General features: G+C 43.6%; 1 protein-coding gene across 1 annotated transcript in view; it reads left to right on the top strand.

The window, feature by feature from the left end:
• BRCA2 (BRCA2 DNA repair associated) overlaps positions 1 to 23,986 on the top strand; it is a 121,484-nt gene that overhangs the window by 17,497 nt on the left and 80,001 nt on the right. The window contains exons 3-7 of the mRNA XM_073613344.1: positions 9,581 to 9,677; positions 14,418 to 14,503; positions 14,584 to 14,624; positions 21,458 to 21,563; positions 22,822 to 22,877. Of these exons, the coding sequence (XP_073469445.1) occupies positions 9,581 to 9,677; positions 14,418 to 14,503; positions 14,584 to 14,624; positions 21,458 to 21,563; positions 22,822 to 22,877 (386 nt within the window). The remainder of the gene's footprint in view (positions 1 to 9,580; positions 9,678 to 14,417; positions 14,504 to 14,583; positions 14,625 to 21,457; positions 21,564 to 22,821; positions 22,878 to 23,986) is intronic.

Below are 23,986 nucleotides of genomic sequence, written 5' to 3'. Positions count from 1 at the left end.
GTCTTAAAACCTCCACTAGAGGGAGTCTATACACATACCTTACTCTGTTGTCTTCACTGTTTGCTCAGTTCCGTGTCTGGCTGCACAGCGTGTGGAAGGAGATTTTGCAAGGTAAAAACAAATCTGCAAAAAATGTCTTTTTATTTCCCCTGATGGGACCAGACGGTTAGGGGGGACAGCAGCGCTACACCCCCCTCACGTTACTCCCCCCACCCTGGGGGATGCCGAAGGTCCCACTATTTTACCGCTAGAGTTTGTTACTGTAGGCTGTATTTTTACACAGGTCTGTGCCTCACTGCAGGAGGCTCTGCCGCCCCTCCCTCCTCCCTCGTGTTGGGTCTGGGACCCGAAAAAAACGCCACGCACAGGCGTGGGAAACATTTTAAATAAAAAAGGGCAGAGTTTTTTGGAGGGGGAGGGGCCTAACACATGTGCCGTGAACCATACTCTAACTTAGTGAGGTGAACCATATTCTAACTTGGGCAGAAAGGAATGTTCCATGCCTTTCTGCAATCTTCATTCCGGGAGTAGAGAATTGGCAGGCGGACTACTTAAGTCGCTAGCAGTTATTCCCAGGGGAATGGCCTCTTCACCCCGACATATTTCAGGCTGTTTCTCAAAGATGGGGGACTCAGGACGTGGATCTTCTAGCATCCAGGTTCAACACGAAGTTGGTCAACTTTGTGGCCAGAACAAGGGATCCATTCGGATGCGTTAGTGACCCCATGGGATCACTTCTCACTGATCTTTGCATTCCCCCCTATTCAGTTGCTGCCTCAACTTCTTTGCAGGATCAAGCTGGAAAGAAAGCCGATGATTCTGGTGGCAACAGCATGGCCCAGAAGGTCATGGTACGCAGAAATCGTAAAGATGGCAGTGAAGGGCCCATGGTCCCTCCCACTACGGCCAGATCTGCTCTCTCAGAGACCTATATTCCATCCTTCCTTACGGTCTCTAAATTTAACAGCTTGGCTATTGAAACCCACGTTCTAAAGAAACATGGGCTTTCCGGGTCAGTTATCTCTACCCTGAATAATGCTAGGAAGCCAGCTTCTAGAACTATATATTATAGAGTCTGGAAGGCTTATGTTTCCTGGTGTGAATCCAAGGGTTGGCACCCTCGGAGATATATCATAGGCAGAATTCTTGCCTTTCTACAATTAGGGGTAGAATTGAAATTGGCCTTAAGTACTATTAAAGGCCAAGTCTCAGCTTTATCGGTCTTATTTTAAAGACCACTTGCTACTCATTCTTTAGTCCGGGGCTTTATACAAGGGGTGACGTGGCTTAATCCACCCGTCAAACCTCCCTTGAACCCTTGGGACTTGAACTTAGTTTTGTCTGTGTTACAAAAACAGCCATTTGAACCAATACAACAGATTCCCTAAGCCTTCTAACAAGGAAGTTGGTATTTTTGGTTGCTATATCCTCAGTAGGGATGAGCCGAACACCCCCCGGTTCGGTTCGCACCAGAACCTGCGAACGGACCGAAAGTTCACACGAACGTTAGAACCCCATTGACGTCTATGGGACTCGAACGTTCGAAATCAAAAGTGCTCATTTTAAAGGCTAATTTGCATGGTATTGTCCTAAAAAGGGTTTGGGGACCCGGGTCCTACCCCAGGGGACATGTATCAATGCAAAAAAAACTTTTAAAAACGGCCGTTTTTTCGGGAGCAGTGATTTTAATGATGCTTAAAGTAAAAAAAAAAAGTGAAATATTCCTTTAAATATCGTACCTGAGGGGTGTCTATAGTATGCCTGTAAAGTGACGCGTGTTTCCCGTGTTTAGAACAGTCCCTGCACCAAATGTCATTTTTAAAGGAAAAAATCTCATTTAAAACTGCTTGCGGGTTTAATGTAATGTCGGGTCCTGGCAATATGGATGAAAATCAGTGAGACAAACAGCATGGGTACCCCCCAGTCCATTACCAGGCCCTTTGGGTCTTGTATGGATATTAAGGGGAACCCCGCACCCAAATTAAAATAAGGAAAGGTGTGGGGCCACCAGGCCCTATATACTCTGAACAGCAGTATACAGGCTGTAGGTTTGTTGTTAAGTAGAATCTCTTTGTAATTTTGAACGGGTACATTTTTAACGTGTTTAGCTCCAGCCAAAAAATCTTTTTTAAGCTTTTTGGAAAACATAGGGAAGGGTTATCACCCCTGTGACATTTGTTTTGCTGTCTTTCCTCCTCTTCAGAAGATTTCACCTCACTTTTTGTCCCAATGGATTGGAAAGCATCAGTGGAAAGGAGAAATGTTTTTCCCATATTAACTCTTACAGGAGAGAATTTCCCTTCCTAGGGGTAGATTTATTCTCACTTCCTGTTGTCTCCTTCCGTTTGCAAGTAGGAGTCGTTTGTAAGTTAGTTGTTTGAAAGTAGGGTCCTGCCCTATATACTCAGCAGAAATTTGGGCCTTAGGTGTTGCTGTGGCCACAACACTGTAAGCCCTCACAGGGCTCTGCTGTGAAATATTAGATCAAGAATTGTAATTACATGCCCCTGTTGAACAGGAGCTGAAAAATTAGGCCTTAGGCACTGGTGCTGGTGCCACAACACTGCAACCCCTCACAGACACTCTAGTTGGAATGCAGGAACGAGCCCTGCTGCAAAGTATTACATCAAAAATCGTAATTACACGCCCCTGTTAAACAGGGGCTGAAAAATTGTGCCTTAGGCACTGGTGGTGGCACCCAGAACCAAAAATGTTCTTACAAGCTATCAGCGTGATGATTGAGGAGGAAGAGGATAATTACTCAGGGATAGTTACTCAGCATCAGCATAGGCAGTCTTTGAAGGGATCTGAGATTTCAAAAAAAATTATTCGGTTACATCAGCATCAGGTGCTTGGTAGCTGGTGGTGATCCAAGACTCATTCATTTTTATGAAGGTCAGTCGATCGACCGAGTCAGTGGACAGACGCACCCTGTGATCGGTTACCACGCCTCCAGCAGCACTGAATGTGCGTTCCGAAAGAACGCTGGATGCAGGACAGGCCAGTAGCTCAATTGCATACTGTGCAAGCTCTGGCCAGTGATCCATCCTCAAGACCCAGTAACCCAGAGGATTTTCGGTGGGAAAGGTGTCCAAGTCTGATCTTGCCCCTAGGTATTCCTGCACCATGTAAAACAGACGCTGGCGATGGTTGCTGGAACCGATCATACCTTGGGGCTGCGGACCAAAAAATTGTCTGAACGCATCGGTCAGACGGCCACCTTCTCCACCGCTCCTTCTTTGACTGACCGAAGCCTCAGCAACACGTTGTCCAGAAACAGGAGTTTGTAACCTCCCAGTCTCTGGGAACGCATTGCACAGACCTTTCTGCAAGGCCTCCCGAAGATTTTTCATCCTCTGCTCCCTCTGCGATGGCAGGATAAGGTCCGCAACCTTACCCTTGTAACGTGGATCAAGGAGGGTTGCCAGCCAGTATTGGTCCTTCTCCTTGATACCACGAATACGAGGATCCTTACGCAGGCTTTGCAGGATCAGGGAGGCCATGCAGCGTAGGTTTGCTGAGGCATTCGGTCCGGAGTCCTCTGGGTCACTAAGGACGACATGGTCCGCAGCCACGTACAAGTCCATGTGTTTCTTGGGACTGATCCCTTAAAGACTGCTGCTGATGCTGAGTGCCAGGCTCCACCTCCATACTGACACAATCTTCCTCCTCCTCCTCTTCCTCCTCGTCCTCTTCCTGTGTGATCGGCGGGCACGCAGGAACATTGTCTGGATAAAGGGGGCCTTGAGAGCTAAGGAAGTCCTCCTCTTCCTGCCTCTGTTCTGCCTCAAGTGCCCTGTCCATTATTCCACGCAGCGTGTGCTCCAACAGGTGGACAAGGGGGACAGTGTCACTGATGCATGCACTGTCACTGCTCACCATCCTCGTGGCCTCCTCAAATGGTGACAGGACAGTGCATGCATCCCTGATCATGGCCCACTGGCGTGGGGAAAAAAAAACAAGCTCCCCTGACCCTGTCCTGGTGCCATAGTCGCACAGGTACTCATTGATGGCCCTCTGCTGCGTGTGCAGCCGCTGCAGCATGGCCAACGTTGAGTTCCACCTGGTGGGCATGTCACAGATTAGGCGGTTCTTGGGCAGGTTAAACTCCTTTTGGAGGTCCGTCAGCCGAGCACTGGCATTATATGACCGGCGGAAATGCACACAGACTTTCCTGGCCTGCCTCAGGACATCCTGTAAGCCCGGGTACCTGCCCAAGAACCGCTGCACCACCAAGTTAAGGACGTGAGCCAAACAGGGCACATGGGTCATTTGTCCCTGTCGGAGGGCAGAGAGGAGGTTGGTGCCATTGTCGCAAACCACCATTCCTGCCTTAAGTTGGCGTGGCGTCAACCACCTCTGAACCTGCCCCTGCAGAGTTGACAGAACCTCTGCCCCAGTGTGGCTCCTGTCCCCCAAGCACACCAGCTCAAGCACCGCATGGCATCTTTTGGCCTGCGTACTTGCGTAGCCCCTTGAACGACTACGGAGCACCGCTGGTTCCGAGGAAGAGGCCATGGAGGAAGAAGAAGAGGAGGGAGTGGAGGAGAGAGGTGTGTCACAATCATTAGCATTTTGGAGGCGTGGTGGCGGAACAACCTCCAACACTACTGCACCTTGTCCTGCATCCTTCCCAGCTGCCAGCAGAGTCACCCAATGCGCCGTGAAACTTAGGTAACGTCCCTGTCCATGCCTGCTGGACCATGAGTCAGCGGTAATATGCACCTTACCGCTGACCGCCCTGTCCAGCGAGGCATGGACATTGCCTTCCACATGCTGGTAGAGAGCCGGAATCGCCTTCCGTGAGAAAAAGTGGCGTTTGGGTACCTGCCACTGAGGAACCGCACATTCCACAAACTCACGGAAGGGGGCAGAGTCTACCAACTGAAAAGGCAGCAGTTGAAGTGCTAGAAATTTTGCCAAGCTAGCATTCAACCGTTGGGCATGTGGATGGCTGGGAGCAAACTTCTTTCGGCGGTGCAGCAGCTGGGGCAGGGAAATTTGCCTGGTACAATCTGACGTCGGTGTACCAAAATCAGATTGCCCACAAGTACGTGGCTGTGACACACCTAATTCTACACCTTCATTCCTCTCAGTGCAGGTCTCAGAGAGGACTGAAGGTCTAGTGGGGTTGGAAATCTCAGCTGATGAGGAGCAAGCAGAGGTCCTCTTTGTTCTTTGGTGTGGGTCTTTTAGATACGCTTGCCAACGAACTGCATGGCAGGTCAACATATGTCTGGTCAAGCATGTGGTACCCAAGCGGGAGATGTTTTGGCCACGCGAGATACGCTTGAGACATATGTTGCAAATAGCAGCGGTGCGATCTGATGCACTCGTCTCAAAAAAGGCCCACACCAAAGAACTTTTTGAATAACGCGCAGAGACTGCAGCGCCCTGCACATGTGGAGCTTTGGGGTGTGATGCAGTCAATGTGCTTCCCTTAGGCTGGCCCCTGGAGGGCATCCTGCCTCGTTGGTGATGTGCCGCCTCCTCCTCCTCCTCCTCCTCCTCTCTCCTATCAGGCACCCACGTTGAGTCAGTGACCTCATCATCCCCTCCCTCCTCATCACTGGAGCAAACCTGGCAGTATGCTGCAGCAGGGGGAGCATGACTGCCAGATTGCTGTCCTTCTTGGGCACCCCCTCTGTCCGTGCTCGTGTTACTGCCTTCATCGAGCTCAGTATCATCATCAGAGCCTTCCAAACGCTGGGCATCCTCCTGGAACATGTACCCAACACTGTGGTCAAACAGTTCGAGGGACTCCTCAGGAGGACATGGTGGGGCTAGGGAAGGAGTCACTGATGACATTGAGCCGAGGGAAGAGGCCGCTGCTTTGCCAGACAAAGTACCCTGGGCATGGGTGAGAGAGGATGAGGAGGATGAGGACGGCTTGGTCATCCACTCGACCAAGTCTTCCGCATGTTGCGGCTCAACATGGCCAGCTGCCGAAAAAAAGGCCAAGCGTGTCCCATGGCCACGTGCTGATGAGGATGCACCGTCTCCACGACCAGCACTAGACACAGAGCCTGCTTGCCCTCTCTTATTGGCTTGTGACTGTCTGCCTCTCCTTCTTGGCCTTCCAGACATACTAATGGCCTGTAGTTGCACTAAGCCGGGATATATATATATATATATATATATATATATATATATATATATATATATATATATATATACTGATACTGCAGCTAGCAAAATCAATTGCCTGCCTGTAGTATGAGAACACCACCAACCTTCTACAGGTAGCTTTAGCTGAACACTGTGAGGTGGACGCACCCCACTAACTTGTAGGTTTAGCAGAACACTGTGAGCAGGACGCACTGCACTAACTGTAAATAGTCTAGCTGCCTGACTGTGGTACTAATAGGATCAAAAGAACACCAGCAATTTTCTTCAGGTAGCTGTATTTACTGTAACAAGACAAGCCTGCCTGTCAGTAAGAAGATAACAGGAACGGATCTAGCTGAACACTGTGAGCAGGACGCACCCCACTAGCTTGTAGGTTTAGCTGAACACTGTGAGGTGGACGCACCCCACTAACTTGTAGGTTTAGCTGAACACTGTGAGCAGGACGCACCCCACTAACTTGTAGGTTTAGCAGAACACTGTGAGCAGGACGCACTGCACTAACTGTAAATAGTCTAGCTGCCTGACTGTGGTACTAATAGGATCAAAAGAACACCAGCAATTTTCTTCAGGTAGCTGTATTTACTGTAACAAGACAAGCCTGCCTGTTAGTAAGAAGATAACAGAAACGGATCTAGCTGAACACTGTGAGCAGGACGCACCCCACTAGCTTGTAGGTTTAGCTGAAGACTGTGAGGTGGACGCACCCCACTAACTTGTAGGTTTAGCTGAACACTGTGAGCAGGACGCACCCCACTTACTTGTAGGTTTAGCAGAACACTGTGGGCAGGACGCACTGCACTAACTGTAAATAGTCTAGCTGCCTGACTGTGGTACTAATAGGATCAAAAGAACACCAGTAATTTTCTTTAAAATACTGTAACAAGACAAGCCTGCCTGTCAGTAGGAATATAACAGGAACGGATCTAGCTGAACACTGTGAGCAGGACGCACTGCACTAAATGTAAATAGTTTAGAAGATAACAGGAACGGATCTAGCTAAACTGAATACAGTGTATATATATATTTATATGCAACACCTGGGATGCATATATATACACAATACACTTTAAGTGCAGCTAACTGACTGACTGTCCTGCCTAATCTAGCTAACTCAAATGAAATGACACTGTCTCTCTCTCTCTCTCTAAGCACACTGGAACACACTGCACAGGGCCGCCGTGCAGGCGGCCTTATATAGTGTGGGGCGTGTACTAAATCCCCTGAGCCATAATTGGCCAAAGCCTCCTTGGCTTTGGCCAATTATGGCTCTCTGTTAAGGCGGCGCTGTGATTGGCCAAGCATTCGGGTCATAGTGCATGCTTGGCCAATCATCAGCAAGCAATGCACTGCGATGCCGCAGTGAATTATGGGCCACGACGCGCCACACGAATTTGGCGCGAACGGCCCATATCGTTCGCAATTCGGCGAACGATCGAACAGCCGATGTTCGAGTCGAACATGGGTTCGACTCGAACACGAAGCTCATCATCCCTAATCCTCAGCAAGGAGGGTTTCAGAATTGGCTGCTCCTTCTTGTAAACGCCCTCGTCCAGGTTTTTTGCCAAAAGTAATTTCAGGTTTTCACCTGAACCAAGATATGGTCCTGCCATCGTTTTTTCCAAAACCGTGTTCCAGGGAAGAAAGATGTCTTGATGTGGTGAGAGCAGTGAAACTCTATTTAAAGAAAACTTCTCAGATTCGTAAGACTGATGTCTTATTTATTCTGCCGGAGGATCCTAAGAAAGGACAGGCAGCGCCGAAATCCACTGTCGCTAAGTGGATTCGGTAAGTGATCATTCAAACTTATGATGCAAGGGGTAAGATTCCCCCGTTTCAAGTTAAGGCGCATTCTACCAGGTCAGTTAGTGCTTCTTGGGCAGTACGTCACCAGGCCTCCATGGCTCAGATCTGTAAGGCCGCAACTTGGTCTTCAGTGCATACATTCACAAAATTTTATCAGGTGGATATAAGGTGGTATGAGGATATCGCCTTCGGGCGCAGTGTGCTGCAAGCAGCAGGATAGATCCTCAAGTCTGGGTGTACCCTGCAGGTTGTTTTCTTCCACTCCTCATGTGGCATTGCTATGGGACATCCCATTAAGTAATTACTTAAGGCTCTGTGTCCCATGATGTATGGTAAAGAAAATAGGATTTTTAGCTTACCTGTAAAATCCTTTTCTTGGAGTGCATCATGGGACACAGAGGTCCCTCCCCTCTTTTTTTGGGATACAGGTATATTGCTTTGCTACAAAAACTGATGTGCTCCTGGAAGGAGGTGGGGTTATATAGGGAGTAAACTTCCTTTGATTGGATTTACCAGTGTCAACACCTGAAGGTAGCCCATAACCCATTAAGTAATTACTTAAGGCTCTGTGTCCCATGATGTACTCCAAGAAAAGGATTTTACAGGTAAGCTGTTAAAAAAATTCTATTTTTCCAATTAAGTTGACCTTCAGATCTTACCCCTCCTTCTCAGAGATGTATGCTTACCTTTTATCTGACTGCTGCAGAATCTGGGGATTGTTTAAATCCCACACAGCGAGTCCTTTGTCCCCTTGCTGCACATGTGCACTAGAGCCCCATAGAGGTCTATGGGCCTGCCTACATTCATCTCTCCTATGCAATGTTTTGTCCATCTTGGCTTCATTATAATCTGCTTATTAGAATTAGAGTCAATACCTCGAAACCATCTCAACAACGTCTGTTAATCACCTCTTCATGCTGAGACAAATGTATGCACATTTATGGACAGGATGTTACATTGGATGAAGGGTGGACAGGCCTTGGTAGGAAAGGTTGGAGTTTCTGTTCCAACATTTTAAATATGTCAATGTGTCTGAGGAGGGCCTTTAACCACCTCCCGCCCGCCGTATTGTAAAATGACGGGCGCAAGGTGGCTCTCTCGTTCAGGGACGACGTCATATGATGTTGCCTCACTCTCGTCGCGCTTGACGAGGCTCTTTACCCATGTGATCAGCTGTGTCCAGTCACAGGTGATCACATGTAAACAAGGAAATGCTGGTTATCGGCATTCCTCTCCTCACACTGACAGCATGTGAGGAGAGCCAATCAACGGCATTACCTCACAGAGCAGATCAGCACAGATCATCAGGGCATTGATCATCAGTGCAGCCCCAGCAGTGATGCCAATCAATGCTACCCATAAGGGCTGCATATCCGTGCCACACCTATCAGTGCTGCATATTAGTGCTTCTTCTTCAGTGCCACCTCATCAGTGCAGCCTCATCAGTGCACATGAGTAAAGTTGCCTCATAATCGTCTTGCTTCTCTCTCTCATGTACTTCTCCCTTGAAATTCTTTCTCTCATACCCTTTGGGCCTAGAACTTGTTTACTTAGGCCTAAGTGCCACCCCCTATTCTTCTATATTGTGTATATAAATAAACCCCTCCCCTCTTACTTTTTTAAATATTTATTTAATTTTTTTAAATAGAAAATGTCAGTGTCAGTAAAACAGAAAAAAGTCCCGGAGGTGCAACACAGTGTCTTCGTGATGAAGTCTTTGGTACTTCAAAGCAGTGTCATAACAGGTAATGCTTTCTGACAATTTGTATAAGTTACTATGGATTCTAGACTCTGTTAATATTGGTTTGGATACATTTGCTTTGTAGCTACCACGTCATTCACTAGTGCATAAGATTCAACTGTTGTTGTCATAGTACGAAATCAAGTACACAAATTATCTTATAAATTTGCAAACCTAAAGTTTATTGTGTTGGTATAAAATAGTCACGTTTTTGTATCAATGCAATGGCAAACGAGTCTCATTTAGAACAACTTAGTTGAGCCAAAAAGTGTTAGTGACATCAAAAGCTTGCACCACACCACACAGATAATTTTTCCTTCTTTAAAGAGTATGTAAACCCAACATTTCATATTCCTGATATGTGCCTGCTGCAGTATGTGCTTGTATGAGAAAGTATCCTGTTCTCTTTGTTTATCTTCTTTTGTGTGAAATTCCTGGTGTTCCTGCCTGTCCCTCTGCATTACTATTAAAAACTGACCACACTAAGCAGGGTAACACAGCGTTATCAGTTCTCTAGCTATGCTGGGAACTAGAGCTGCAACTAACGATTATTTTCATAATTGATTAGTTGGCCGATTATTGTTTCAATTAATCGGTTAATAATCTTTAAAAAAAAAAGTGTGGTGTATAATTAAGTTAATATGTAAAGTTTAAAAAAAAGGCAATTTATTCTTGTATATCTCTATGCAGTGGTAAATATAAATAACCAAATATATGGTTAGAGCCCTTTCACACTGGGGCGGCGTCGGCGGTAAAACGCCACTATTATTAGGTATTCGGCCGCTAGCGGGGGTTTTACCCCCCCCCCCCCCGCTAGCGGCCGAGAAAGGGTTAAATACCACCGCAAGAGGCACTTTGCCGACGGTATAGCTGCGCCGTCCCATTGATTTCAATGGGCAGGAGCGGTGAAGGAGCGGTATACACTCCGCTCCTTCACCGCTCCGAAGATCCTGCTAGCAGGACTTTTTTTACCGTCCTGCCAGCGCATCGCTCCAGTGTGAAAGCCCTCGGGGCTTTCACACTGGAATGAAAGCAGCGGCACTTTCGGGTCGGTTTGCAGGCGCTATTATTAGCGCAATAGCGCCTGCAAACCGCCCCAGTGTGAAAGGGCTCTTAGGGAGCAAAATATCTAATCCACTCTGAGAATAACAGACAGAAGAAATGTATACTGTATATACTATTAGAGGAGATATATACTATTAAAATGTGAATCTGGTAAATATCATCAGACTCCGAGATCAAACTTTTTTTTATTTAACAATGTCTTCCTTCAAAAAAAAAAAATGTTATTTTAAGAACGTTCGTTCGATTTTCTAATCGTTAGTGGGGTCAAATCGACGTTCATTTTCAACCACAGTGACGGGAAAATTTTGAAATAATATCAAACTTCTTGGTCAAAGGAATTTTCAGACAGTGTATGTGGTTTTCGTTCAGAAATTACATTCGTTTTAAAAACAGAATGTTAAAAACCAAGTGAAAATTTCAAACAACACTCTTTCATTTAGCGAATGTACAAAGATTTTTTGTCTGAATAATTCGTCTGAAAATTGATCGGTGTGGTCAGCATAAGGCTCGGTACACACCTATGCAGTTTGCCTTTGATCTGTTTCTGAAGTGCTTTTTGCTGTGTGTTTTGACTTTTGCGCACGTGATTGTGCTGCGACTTGCGTTTTTGCATTTATTTTTGGCCAATTTGTTGTTGGGAAGATTAAAAAAAAACAGAAGCTGCTGCAATAATTACATGCTTTTCTGCAGCTTTTCCATTGAAGTATATTGAACCAAAAAAAGCACCGTTTTGCATTAAAAAAAAGTCCCTGACCCTTTCCAAATACGCAGAGGCTGAAAAAAGCATAGATGTGAACATGTCCCATAGGAAACCATGTAAATGGACTGTAGTGCGTTTCTGCAAAAAGCACTAAACACATAGATGTGAACCAGGTCTAAGACGTTTGGTAACATAATGGGGTTAAAAAAACTAAAATTAGCCCTTTACAGTACAAAGAAAAACAGATAATCACTACTGTAAGGGGTTCATTTTTTTTACTGTAGAACTGTGAAAGTAATATTTACAGTAGCGATTATTTGCTCTTTTTGTACTATAAAGGGCTTATTTTCATTTTTTTTAAACCCCATTATGTTACTGGCCGATTAATCGATTAATTTCATAATCGATTAGTTGTCGATTAATCGATTAGTTGTTTCAGCCCTACTGGGAACTCAGCCTGCTTTCCTCCATTCACCAGTCTTGTCCTGACAACTACCCCCCACACAGCCTTTCACTGGGAAGATTAGTGTGCTGCTGTTTCTCCTCCCCAACTCTTATGCAGCTGAGAACAGAGGGAATGTGATCCAGTAATACCTTGGATTACGAGCATAATTTGTTCCAGAAGAATGCTTGTAATCCAAAGTACTCGTATATCAAAGCGAGTTTCCCCATAGGAAATAATAGAAACTCAGATAATCCGTTCCACAGCCACTGCTTGTCTATGCAGTACTGCATGTGGCCAGAGGTGGGGGGGTGCCGGAGATGCTTGGAGACCACTCAGGAACGGAATGTCTGCAAGTGTCTCTGGCGCCCCCGCACCTCTGGCCACATGCGGTACTGCACACCCCTTTAGCTTGAATCCTGCTAGTCTTGTGAGGCAACGCTCGCAAGTGAGTCAGGATTAAAAAAAAAAAAAAATCTCGTATTGGGAAATGCTCCTAAACCGTGTTAGGCCTCATGTATGCTGCTACATACACACACACACATTTTGCCTTTCACTGCTATTTTAAACAGAATGGGTTGTTTTAGGCCTCATGTACACTGCAGCTGCTAAACTCGCGTTTAGGAGCAGTTAGGTGTTTTTTTCCAGCAGCCCCTGAACTCTCCTCCATGTTATCTTATGTGTACATGTACGCTCAGTCGTTTATAGGAGTTTAGAGGCAGTTGAGTTTACTGACGTTTTTTTAAAAGCAGATGAATTGGGTTCAGGAATGTAGTTCACTGGTATTTCAAAAGCCAAATGTTTGTAACCGCATGTAAACATTAAGCTACAGCGTTGAGCCGTGTCAAGCGTTTGATTTTGACATTAAAAAAAAAAAATTTCCCTATGAGAGCCGTCCTAACTGATCTGACTTTTAGCCCATTGATTTAAATGGAAGTCGCATCATCGTTTATTATCTTGAATGGGAACCCCACGCCAAAATGGGGGGGGGGGGTCGGGGATGGCCTGATCATATCAGGCCACATGCCCTCAACATGAGGGGCGTGGGTGCTTTGGAGCAGAGGGGGCTCCATGCCCCCCACCCCAAAGCACCTTGTCCCCATTTAGACTCAAACGACCTGGTATGGATCTTGGGGGGGGTCTGGGGGGGTGTGTGGAGGGGAAGGACTAAACGTGCATTTCCGCCAATGCTAAAAGCGTGTTTTTACAGCAGCTTTTTCCTGGCGTTGGTAGTGGCTTTGCAGCTCGTTTTTTCTAACGCCCCGTGTACATGAGGCCTTACAAGGTGAGGGTTTACAATAGCTGTAAATGTTACCTGCCCTCTGCCTTTGCTAATGTTGCACACAGTTTTAGTGATAAGCAATGTTAATACGTTTTAATTTATTTTTTTAAATCTATTTCTTAGTGGTCACATAACTGCACAGCTCTGAATTCACTTAAAACCTACTTATTAAATATCCTTTCCTTCTTCTTTAACCCACATTGTACAGCTAAATAGAAGACTAACCATAACAAATTGCTGACCCTAAAGGCTCATTTATTCTACAGCTTTTAAATTTGAGTTTAGGAGCTTTTGGAGTTTTTTTTTTTTTTTTTTTTTTTTTTTTTGCCAAAGCTCCTAAACTCAAATTCGTAAAACCTATGTGTCCGTGCACACATATTCTTTTACAAGTGTTCAAGAGCTGCTGCAGTTAGAGGAGTTTCTGTCTCTATCGAACGTGGAAGAATCGCGTTCAGGATAGGAACGTTTTGACCGCCGCCCGCAAAATGTGGTAAAATCGCAGTGTGATTTTACATTTTTGTGGCGGCTGGCGGTCAACCTAGTCTGTGTCTATATGAGCCCTAAAGAGTACAAAAATTGTCTAATGCAGTGTAGCTCAAGAAGGGACATCTGCAAGCCTAATACTAGCGCACACTAAATCCTCCATACATAATAATCCTCCAGAAAACTGCTCACTTTAATGCTCATTATATGGAGTCCTCACATGGTGAACTATCTCAAGGCTGGGCCAACCCCTGAGGCACCAGGGAAGTGTGGGATCAAAAATAGGCTTCCCATGACTGCCACACTGAATTAAATATCTTCCAGTATGTGAAGGATTCTCTCCTCTATATACATATTGGAGAGCTTAGAACATACCGTGATGAGCAGTAGGTCTGACTTGTGTTATGCCACCGCCATTATAAAACGTTTTTATTGAGAGTGTGGGGGTAGTCTCGTAGATATATATTAAATAACACAGATCAAGGAGTTAATGAAATCCAACTCACAAATGTCAATAGGAAGTTTTCAGTCATTTTCCAATATGTAGCTGCCACTGTGTAGTATCACCAAATATGTTTTTAAGTGCCTGCCTCTGCATAGTTCCTGAAACAGTCTGGCGAGTGTGCAAGAAGGCTTTAATTTAGTCTGGCAGGTATACAATAAACTTAAGAGCTATTATAGGTGCCTTCTTTAATAATCAGAAAACTGCTATTTTTATTCAGTCCTTTGTAGCCCAGCATTTTTTATTAAAATGTTATCCTAATGTTTTCAGTCCTAGTGTTATGGGGGAGATGTTTAAGACTCCTCTTTGGGATAAAAAGTACACCCACAGAACACCCCAGCGAGATGGGAAAAATGGTAAGTAGTGCTTTCTGTTCTTCAGCTGGTAAGTCTATTTTGGTGCACAGTCTCTAATGTATCAATTCTATGCCTTTCAGATGTGTTTGATAGCCTGTGTTGCACACCAAAATTTATTGGGGTGAGTGTTTTTTGTTTTTTTCCTACTGGGAATGGGGTACGTGGCCATTTTTACTTCCATCATTCATTTCATGTGCTGGGATGCCCTTCTGCTGCAAGCTGTCACTGTAATTTCATCAATAATCATGCCCCAGAATTTGTTTTCATGGCTAGGGTTGACTATACCGTCCTGCCTATACCTGTTATTATCTTTTCATTTTATGAACCAGTTGATACTAACAAATTTAACCCTGTGCAGTAGCCCCACCTTTCTTGTCAGCTTTTCCTTGTTACTGGCTCTCTGCTAACATATATGGTATTTCAGACATGCTGCCTTTAGACTCTTCTTAGCTTATGTCTTATGTATCTAACTCGACACTTCCTGCTTGGTCAGTGTTCTTGGCACCCTGGTATATCCAGTTTCTATCTTCTTGAGTTACCGCCCCAATTATACGAAACCCAGCTAACAGAACCTCAGTTTCTCTCACCTCCCTTACCAAACTCCTGTCCTTATCCCCCCCCCCTTTCCAATTACCACTACCTTCCTTTTACTCTAATACCTTCTTTACTTCTCTACCCACCCATTACTTTCTTACCTCTCTACCTCCTAATTTTTTTTTCTCTCCATACTTTTTCTTCTATGTTCTTCCTACCCTTCCACCACTTTTCTTTTTTTCTTCCTCCTCATTCTTCTTCCTCTTCCTTCTCCTTTCTCTTCTTTTCTTTCTTTTGTTTCTTTCCTTCCAATACGCTGCTGTAGTTGCCACTGGATTCCAAATGTTCACAATACACTTCCACCCTTGGTGAGTTGCTCACCTCGTACTGGACCCCATATCCGTCCTTGAATGCTTTCCTCACAATGGCATTGATATTGAAAAACAGGGATGAAGTGTCATCTCCCTGATGGACTCTAATTTGGATAGGAATTTCCTTTGATAGTAATTTTTAGCATTGCACCGATATCCATGCCGATAACAAGCATTTGCACGAGTACTTGTACTCATGAAAATGCTCCAATACTAAAACTGATACTTTCAGACTCGGTTCACATATGTGCGGGCAGATTTGCAGTGCGTTCTCAAACCAGTGAGATTTTATACAGCGGTTCAGGTGCAATGCCAGTGTGTATGAGATTATAAATCGCACCTGAACCTGACTGAAAACTTACAGAACTCTCTTTTTAAAATTGCACTGCGGCCGGCCCACACATATGTGAGCAGGCTGTAAGCTCACTGAAACGCACATGAAAACTGATGTCTCTGCAAATAAAATCTGTGTGGTTTTCCCATCAGTTTTCATGCATGTATAGTGTGAACGAGCCCTAAAAAAACTGTTGCATGATACTAAAAATAGGTCGGTAATTGGTATCAGCGATTACTTGAGAAAGTATCAGTACTCGTGCTCAGTCTTAAAAAACGTATCTGTGCCATCCATCAGAAAATGGAGCAGATTATGATGGCTGAATCTTTGCCAGGTGGGTTACGCCATTTCAACTGCTGTTTACAAGGGTGCTGAAAGTGACTGTTTCCCACTATTATGTTGTTTCAATGCAGCGAAGAACAGCAGACAGTCTGTTGTGATTGATCTCGTCATGACCAAAATTGGCTAGCAGTTCTTCCTATCCGAACCTGTCCACACCAATGTGAGCATTGAAATATCTCATCAGAATGATGATCTGTGTCTGTGGGATCGAATCCAGCATGTGTTGTATTTGGTTGTAAATCATCCTTGACTACGTTTGGACTGGTGTCTGTCAGTTGAGGTATAGAATATGTAAAAAAATTAAGGCACAGAAACACATTAGAGGATAGATTTCGATGCTGTTGCGGTAAGGGAAGGATTCCCAAGATTATGCTGTTATGGATACTTGCTTTGGTAGAATTATGGGTCTTATCTCTTTACTGTACCATTGAGGGTGAGAACTGCTAGAAGATCTGATATTGGCTTGAAGGCAAACACATCTAGCACTTCATCTGTCCACCCTAAAGTCTGTCGGCTTCTCACTTTTTCACTGGCCAGAGTAAAATAGTGTAATTGTTTCATCTTTGGCGTTTGGATATTACTGTCTCGGTGAGATGTAGTGTGGATACTCCAGCAATCAAGATTTTACATATAGGCAATTCCAGGGTGTTTTATCTTGGCCAACATTGGTGCCTAGTTCGCACAATCCACACAGCAATGTTTCCAGCTTCGGTGTCAAAAATGTGATTCTTTGACCAGTAGTCCACATCTCACCAGCAAACCTGTGAAATTAAAAAAAATCTCTGATGTATTGATAATTGGTGGTAGTCTCAAAATGATCTGAATCTTTCAGTGCCACATGTTGGCCCTATATTTCTTAAAACAACCCTTTAAGCAAAAGCGCACTCTTTTTGCATGCATATCTCTGCCCTGGATACCACTTTCTTTCCTAGAATCCTTTGAAGGTGAATTATTTTCTATAGAGAAGTCGAGTCCAGTCAGTGTGGCCTAGACAGATTTTTAGCTGCTTTATTATAGAGATAGAGATAGATAGATATATATATATATCTATATATATAGATATATATATAGATATATATATATATATCTATATATATATACCGTATTTATCGGCGTATAACACGCACACTTTTTTCCCCTTAAAATCAGGGGAAAATTGCTGGTGCGTGTTATACGCCGATCCCCCGCTGACTGAGCGGAGGAGCGAGTGCCGCAACATTCATACATAGCCGAGTGTACTCGACTAGGTTCGGTTAGCTCCGCTCACAGTCACGCCCAGTCCCGCCCTAAGATGGACATAACACAGGGACTGGGTGTGACTGTGAGCGGAGCTAGCTGAACCTAGCCGAGTACACCCGGCTATGTATGAATGTCAGCGGCGATCGGCTCCGCCCACAGGACTACGAGAGGAGCCGAAAGCAGCCGATAGACACAGGACCGGCTCTGTGTCTCTTGGAGGCGCCATATTTAAAAACTGCAGTGACACTACAAGGCTGCAGTGTAAATGGGCGAGGCTGCAAATGACACAAGGCTGCAGTGTCACTGGGCAAGGCTGCAGTTGACACTGAAAGGCTTCAGATGACACCACAAGGCTGCAGATGACACAAGGCTGCATTCATGGGCATTTAAATGTAAGTTTTTTTTTTTCTTAAGTTTTTTTTTTTCTTTAAAATTTCCTCCTAAACTTGGGGTGCATGTTATATGCTGGAGCGTGTTATTCCCTGATAAATACGGTATATAAAAAAAAAAAAATCATGTACCCTCATTTTTGCTCTCTAAATCCTTGGTCTGTGCCCACCGACAAATTTACGATTTCTAATGGGTTTCTGACCACCTGCCTCTTATTTAGGTGTCACTCTTTCACTAAAACACACAACAGTCTATAGCAGGCTAATTACTACCATGTCATTCTAAATCTGAACAAGTCATTAATGGCTTGGGAATGCTATCTGCTCTCTTGGTTGGCGTGCACCGTTGCAGTCCAAATTACTTCTCTGCCTAAGATTTTTGCATCACTTTCGAGTAATCTGTTTCTGTACCCTTTAAAATCATATGAATGCCACAAAGAATTCTAAGAAGTATCTGGGGACAATTTTTAGACCTTAAAAAGCTTGCCAAACACTATAGAAGCTGAAACATAAAGATTTCCCCCCCGCTTAGGTTTATTACCATGCTGAGTTATTTTTGAGTATAACCAAATTTCACCCCTTTTATGGGTTAGACTCAGGGCTTTTTTCTCAAAGAATAGGTGCAGGAACTCCCCCTTTCTGAGCCACCCCTTTTCTCCACCCCTACCCACCTCCAAGCACCGTTCCTTGGTTCCATCCCCTACCCAGTACCAGAACTTTAGACAATACAGAACTAAGCATCAATTTGTGGTGCTAAGTAATCCGTAAGGAATTTGGTAATTATAACAAGAAAAGCAGTAAAATAGAGCCCCCGCCAGCAACAATAGACCACCCCACCACAAGAAATCCCCCCCAGCAACAATAGACTCCCAGCAGCAGCAGTAGATCTCCCCACAGCCAGCATCAATAGATTCTCCGGCAGCCAGCAACAATAGACCCCCTCCCTCAACAGTAGATCTCTCCCAGCAACAACTGACCTCCCAGAAATATAAGACCCACCCCCAGCAACAGTAGTTCTTCCACCAGCAACAATAGACCCCCATGCAAAAATAGACACCCTCCAGCTAGAATAGATCCCCTAGCAGTGAGTATCAATAGACCCTGCAGCACACCCCAGCACCACTTACTGTCAGTGGTGAAGGTGCGGAAAATGCTTTCCCCCGCGTTCCCGCTGAAAAAAAGCCCTGGTTAGACTTGAATCACCACTTAACATTGCCAAAATTCTCTGACTTTAACCAAATCATTGATATAATGTCCAATACCTTTTTATTAAACATTCCCTTAAAAACATGAACCCATTTTAAATATTCTTACAAGCTCATTTTTCCACATTTACACTTATGCACGTTTGTAGATTAATCAAGCATTTTACTCTGAGTTGGAAATCGCAACATTCTGGTGGTGGTGATCAGCTAATATCTCTCAGATCTATATTTTACTTTCTCTCCTAGGAGTTAAAACATTTAATTCTTTAGGAAATTTCCCCAAGCTCCCCTCCTCTAGAGGTTTTCCACTACCTATGGCTGAAAATTGTCTCCACCTTTCCTTCTTTGTCACATTTCCTTACCATTACTCCTGACTTTAATTGAAAATTTTCGCAAGAATGGCCTTCAATCACATGGGATATCATACCATCCTCTGTTTAATAATTTTTCATTATGCCCTCTTGCCCACCCACCTACTCTACGCAATGCAAGAAACCACTTAAGCTGGCCATACATGGATCGACATTCGGCGCACCGGCTGAATTTTAATCCATGTATGGGCAGGGAGTGTCACATAAGTCGATCTACTGAACTACTTCTGTACAATTACCCTGCTCGATCAGTGCTGCAAGCTATAGATTGCAACACTGATAATAGTATTCTAATGGCGGGAAATTCTCCCTGCTGTCAGAATACAATAACTTAGTGGGGAGAAATCGAGGTAGTTTTTTTTTTTTTTTTTTCATTCAACCAGCGAAAAAAAACTGACTAATCTATGGGCTGCCGTCTTTCTCGTTTTAAGACTAGGCATTTGGCTACCTACCTCAAAAGAATTCTCTTTAGTCTCCTGCAAATGAAACTAAATGCAAACTCCTAAAGCTTTGGTACAAAGTACCTGCATGAGTAGCCCGTGCTCTTCCCAGATATCCACCCATACAAACAAATGGCAACCACCCTAACCTATAACTGGTCTTTTGCAGCAATGGAAGGGCAACGCATGTCAAAAAAAAAAAAAAACAAAAAGAAAAGAAAACCCCACCCTCCCCTTTAGCAAACTGAAATCCTGCATGTACCATTGTGTTTCTATAAAAAAAAATTAAATGGGGTTTTTTTTTTTTTTTTTTTTTTTTTTTTTCAGAATCTTGGCTCGGTGAATGCAGCATCAGTCCAATGTTGCATCTGCCCCCCGCTGGCTCTAACACTGAGAACCGACCAATCAAACGCCGCTGATCACTTGGAACTGGTGACTGTCAGTCACTGCTGTCTGCTCTGAACCCTCCCCCTTTCGACTGGAGCGCTGGGCTGTGCAGGCGAGGGGAGCGGTCGGCTCAGGCTCTCAGCGGCTCGCTGAGAGGCTGATCCAGGTGCTGGTCCAGGCATGTGAGCGGATCCTGACTTTATTTTCGCGATTTTGCCTGAACCTGGACCAACTCTGTGACGTCAGCCAACAGTGGGTTTCAGCCTGCTGTCTGCTGAAAACGGGTCACAGGAGTGCAGAACGAACTGCACTCCTGTGATCCACAGGACAATTACAGCCTAATGAGCTTTGGCTGTACTTCTTTAACTACACTAAAACAAGACCAAATTCCCCAATTTTCATTTTCAGTTGTCAATCCAGGGATTCCAGATATTATGAAAATTGGGGAATGAAGCCGGGATCTGTCCTCTGATTTTGGCCACTTTCTTATGTCTATATGATGAATGGAGGCTAACAACCAAATTCAGCAGTTAGATGCACCTATTTCTTTTCCTTTTATTCCTTTTTTTTTTTTTTTCCTCTGTCTCCTCTATTCTAACATCCATCCCTTTTTATACTCCCCAAGCTTGCCCCATTACATCTTTTCCTTCTCTCCCCATACTAGTTTACAGCTTACCTATGCTGAATGTAATGTGGTTACTGTCACTAACGTTACTTTGGGTTAATATGTTTCTACTGCTCAGACTTGCTATCCAAACCAGCTACCAATGCTTTCCTACCCTATTGTGCACATATTTGTAATAGTACATTTGCTGTTTGGATTGAACCTCTGTTTTTGTTTATGACCTTATTTTTTATCCTACTGCTGAGTAAGCTTAAAAAAGCCCAATAAACAAATTATTAAAAAAACGTTAAGAAAAACTGTTTTGGTAAATCCCACTAAAACAGTAAAACGTTAGTAAATATTTTCTGTCATTCAATAATGGTATACAGGTTAGGGCATTGTGATAATCTAGTGCATCTTCTGGCTGTTTAGTCATTGTGGAATGATCAGCTACCCTATACCCTCGTAGCCACAAGTTCCATTACACCTGGAGAGATCTTAGACTAATCTAGCATTTTTGTATAGAAAATATTTTACAGGAGGTTTTATCGATATGTACCGTCCTTGTGGATAATTTCTGGCGCCATTAAAAAATCTTTTCTATATTCTATTAGGGATGTGGCACCATTAAAGTAACCAGGCTGGAATAAAAAAAACAATATAAATAATTTTTTTTAATATTTTCGTAATCTGCTGGAATATAAGTAGGGAGTAATCTGTTTATTCAACTTTTTTTAGAACACAACCTCAAGGTGTATATCAGAAAGTCTTGGTGCACAAGCAGACCCTGAGATGTCCTGGTCAAGCTCTTTAGCAACACCACCCTCTCCAACAGTGATAATTGGTAAGCCTTTACTGAGTTTTGTAAAGTAAAAACTCTATGGTCAGTTCACACAGTAACGGACAGCTGCTGCACACTACACTGCAGTGGTACAAAATTGACACTTCGTTTTATGTCCCTGTAAAGCAGCGCGGTGCGGTGTGCTGCTGTACAGTTACATGCCATTCAGTTCAGAACGCTGTTCTAAAATGCAGCATGCCTGCATTTTATTGAAGATCACTGTAGTGCAGCTACAGGCTAGTTTGCAGTGTGAATAGGGCACACAGAAATCAATGGTCCTAGCGATGACTAGTGTTCTTCCAGTGCAGAAAAATGCTGGTCACTGTATTATGAGTTAAATGGCCCTTTGGAATATTTCTTTGTTATTGTGGTCCTTGACTTTGTCCTTTCCTGTTTGCTGAATTAAAAAGTTTTGATTGTTCATTTATGAAAAAATTAGGCTTTTACTTTTTTTTGTTTTTGTTTTGTTTTTCTGTAGTCATTTAGATTCCAGAACTGTGATGCCCATGTTTGTACCTGATTCTAGAACAGCCTTTTTCATCAAGAGTTCTGTGGAACTCTCTAGGGTTCATTTACAAATTGCTAGGATATTCCTTGAGCAATTTTTGCCTCCATGCTATATTACCATAAAACCTATTTTTTTGCTATCTGTAGGGGAGTCTTTCTTCCTACTTACCATCAATATAAGGGGCATTCTTGGTACGGATCACCAATGTAAGAAACATTCTTCCCCCTTGCCACCAGTGTAATGGGGCACTGCACTAACCACCAATGTAATGAAGTGCTACAATTTTCATGATATTTATTTTTTGATGTGCCACAAGAAAAAAAATGTTAGAAGGTACCTACATCCTAAAATAATTCAAGAGGGGGCATTTGGTTGAGGCTAGTATGGACTTCAAATTAATTTGTGTTGTATAGTTTAGCCCAAGCTGTTAAAAACACCAAGTATGCCACATTCCTAATTTTATTTATTTTATTTTTTTTTTATTCTTGTATACACAAGTTACTGATCACGCTATAGTCCTGTGTACTGTAGATGTAATTATTACTAGCAGGGCTTCCCTAAGACCTGAAAGTTATCTCCAGGGTTCCTCCCTGTTTAAAAAAACAGCAGAGAAGAGGCTGTTCTAGAAGTTAATTAGAAATGAATGTGGACTAATACTCTTGTACTCTGTGTTTCTGCTTTCTGAATATTTTCTTTTTTTATCTTTTTGAAAGCCACCAGTAATTTTTTTTTTTCTCCCTTTTTTTTTTTAAGCTCAAGCTAATGATGAGACTTCTAAAATAAGGCCCTTTGATAATAAAGAGGCAGTGGTGAGTTACTTTATTACTCTGTAGACTGTAAAGTCTTGTCTTAATTTTCATGTTTAATTTTTGAGAATCCTTATACTAGGGGCCCAGGTTGTTTAGTCTAACCACTTTGCTTCTCTGTATAACAAATGACCCTGAGCCTTACTAAGGGATCTATTTATAAAGCAGTGGATGTGACTTTCACCAAATATCTAGTGGTGAGGAATCGGTCAGATTGGCTTCACGCTGCTGCACTGCAGTTTAGCCGCATTGCAAGGTTTATCTGCGTCTTTCTTATGTCTTAATTGTGGTTTTAGCTGCGGTCCCATAGACTTTCTATTAGCTTGCCTGTTTTTGTGCATTTTCTGAAAGCGCACCAAAGATGCATGCATGCATGACTTTTTGTTGTGCTTTCAGAAAACCCATGACCTAATTTATGCGATCACAGGCAAAAAGCACAAAACCACTGATACCCTCACACTGTGGTCAAACCACCGCACAGCAGTGTGAAGCCAGTCTCACTGTCATTTAAAACACAGGCACCTGGAAGTGAATGTTTATAAATGTCTGATATACTGCTTTATAAATGTAAATGTGAAAAAGCAATATCCAGGAAAGCCTTTCTCTTAAACATTTGGCCAGTCATCAGATAACGAAGGCAAATGCTGCTTGACATTATGCTTTTAGTGGTGCTTAATACATCAAGCTTCAGAAAGACCAATCTAGTGCCATGTAAGCACCTGTAGAGGGGATCCCAAAAGCAGCATCAAAGCTTTTCAGCGAATTATTTGGCAAACAAGCTTCTGATGTTTAGACTACTAGAAAGGTGATTCTGTCTCGGTTAGGCCTCACTTGTTGTTATCTCTTCCCATGTTATCAAAATGGATATCTGTTCTTGTCTGCGCCACACCATTAATCACAAACCCCAGCTGCTGTATCAATAAATACCCCCTGATATCTAAAGTACAAAATGAATAAAATAAAATACAGCACTAATTCACTACCCATTAACATTATATTTGTGCATTATTCCTTTAAACTAAAGTGCTGTAATTAAAAGTGTCTGTATTCCTAAAACATCGTATATACATACATATTTTAATGTGCTAATACAAACAATCCTGTACAAAATT

The sequence above is a fragment of the Aquarana catesbeiana genome, linkage group LG02 (genome assembly GCF_042186555.1).
Source record: "Aquarana catesbeiana isolate 2022-GZ linkage group LG02, ASM4218655v1, whole genome shotgun sequence".
Taxonomy (NCBI): Eukaryota; Metazoa; Chordata; class Amphibia; order Anura; family Ranidae; genus Aquarana; species Aquarana catesbeiana.
This window is presented reverse-complemented; position numbering and strand designations above follow the sequence as displayed.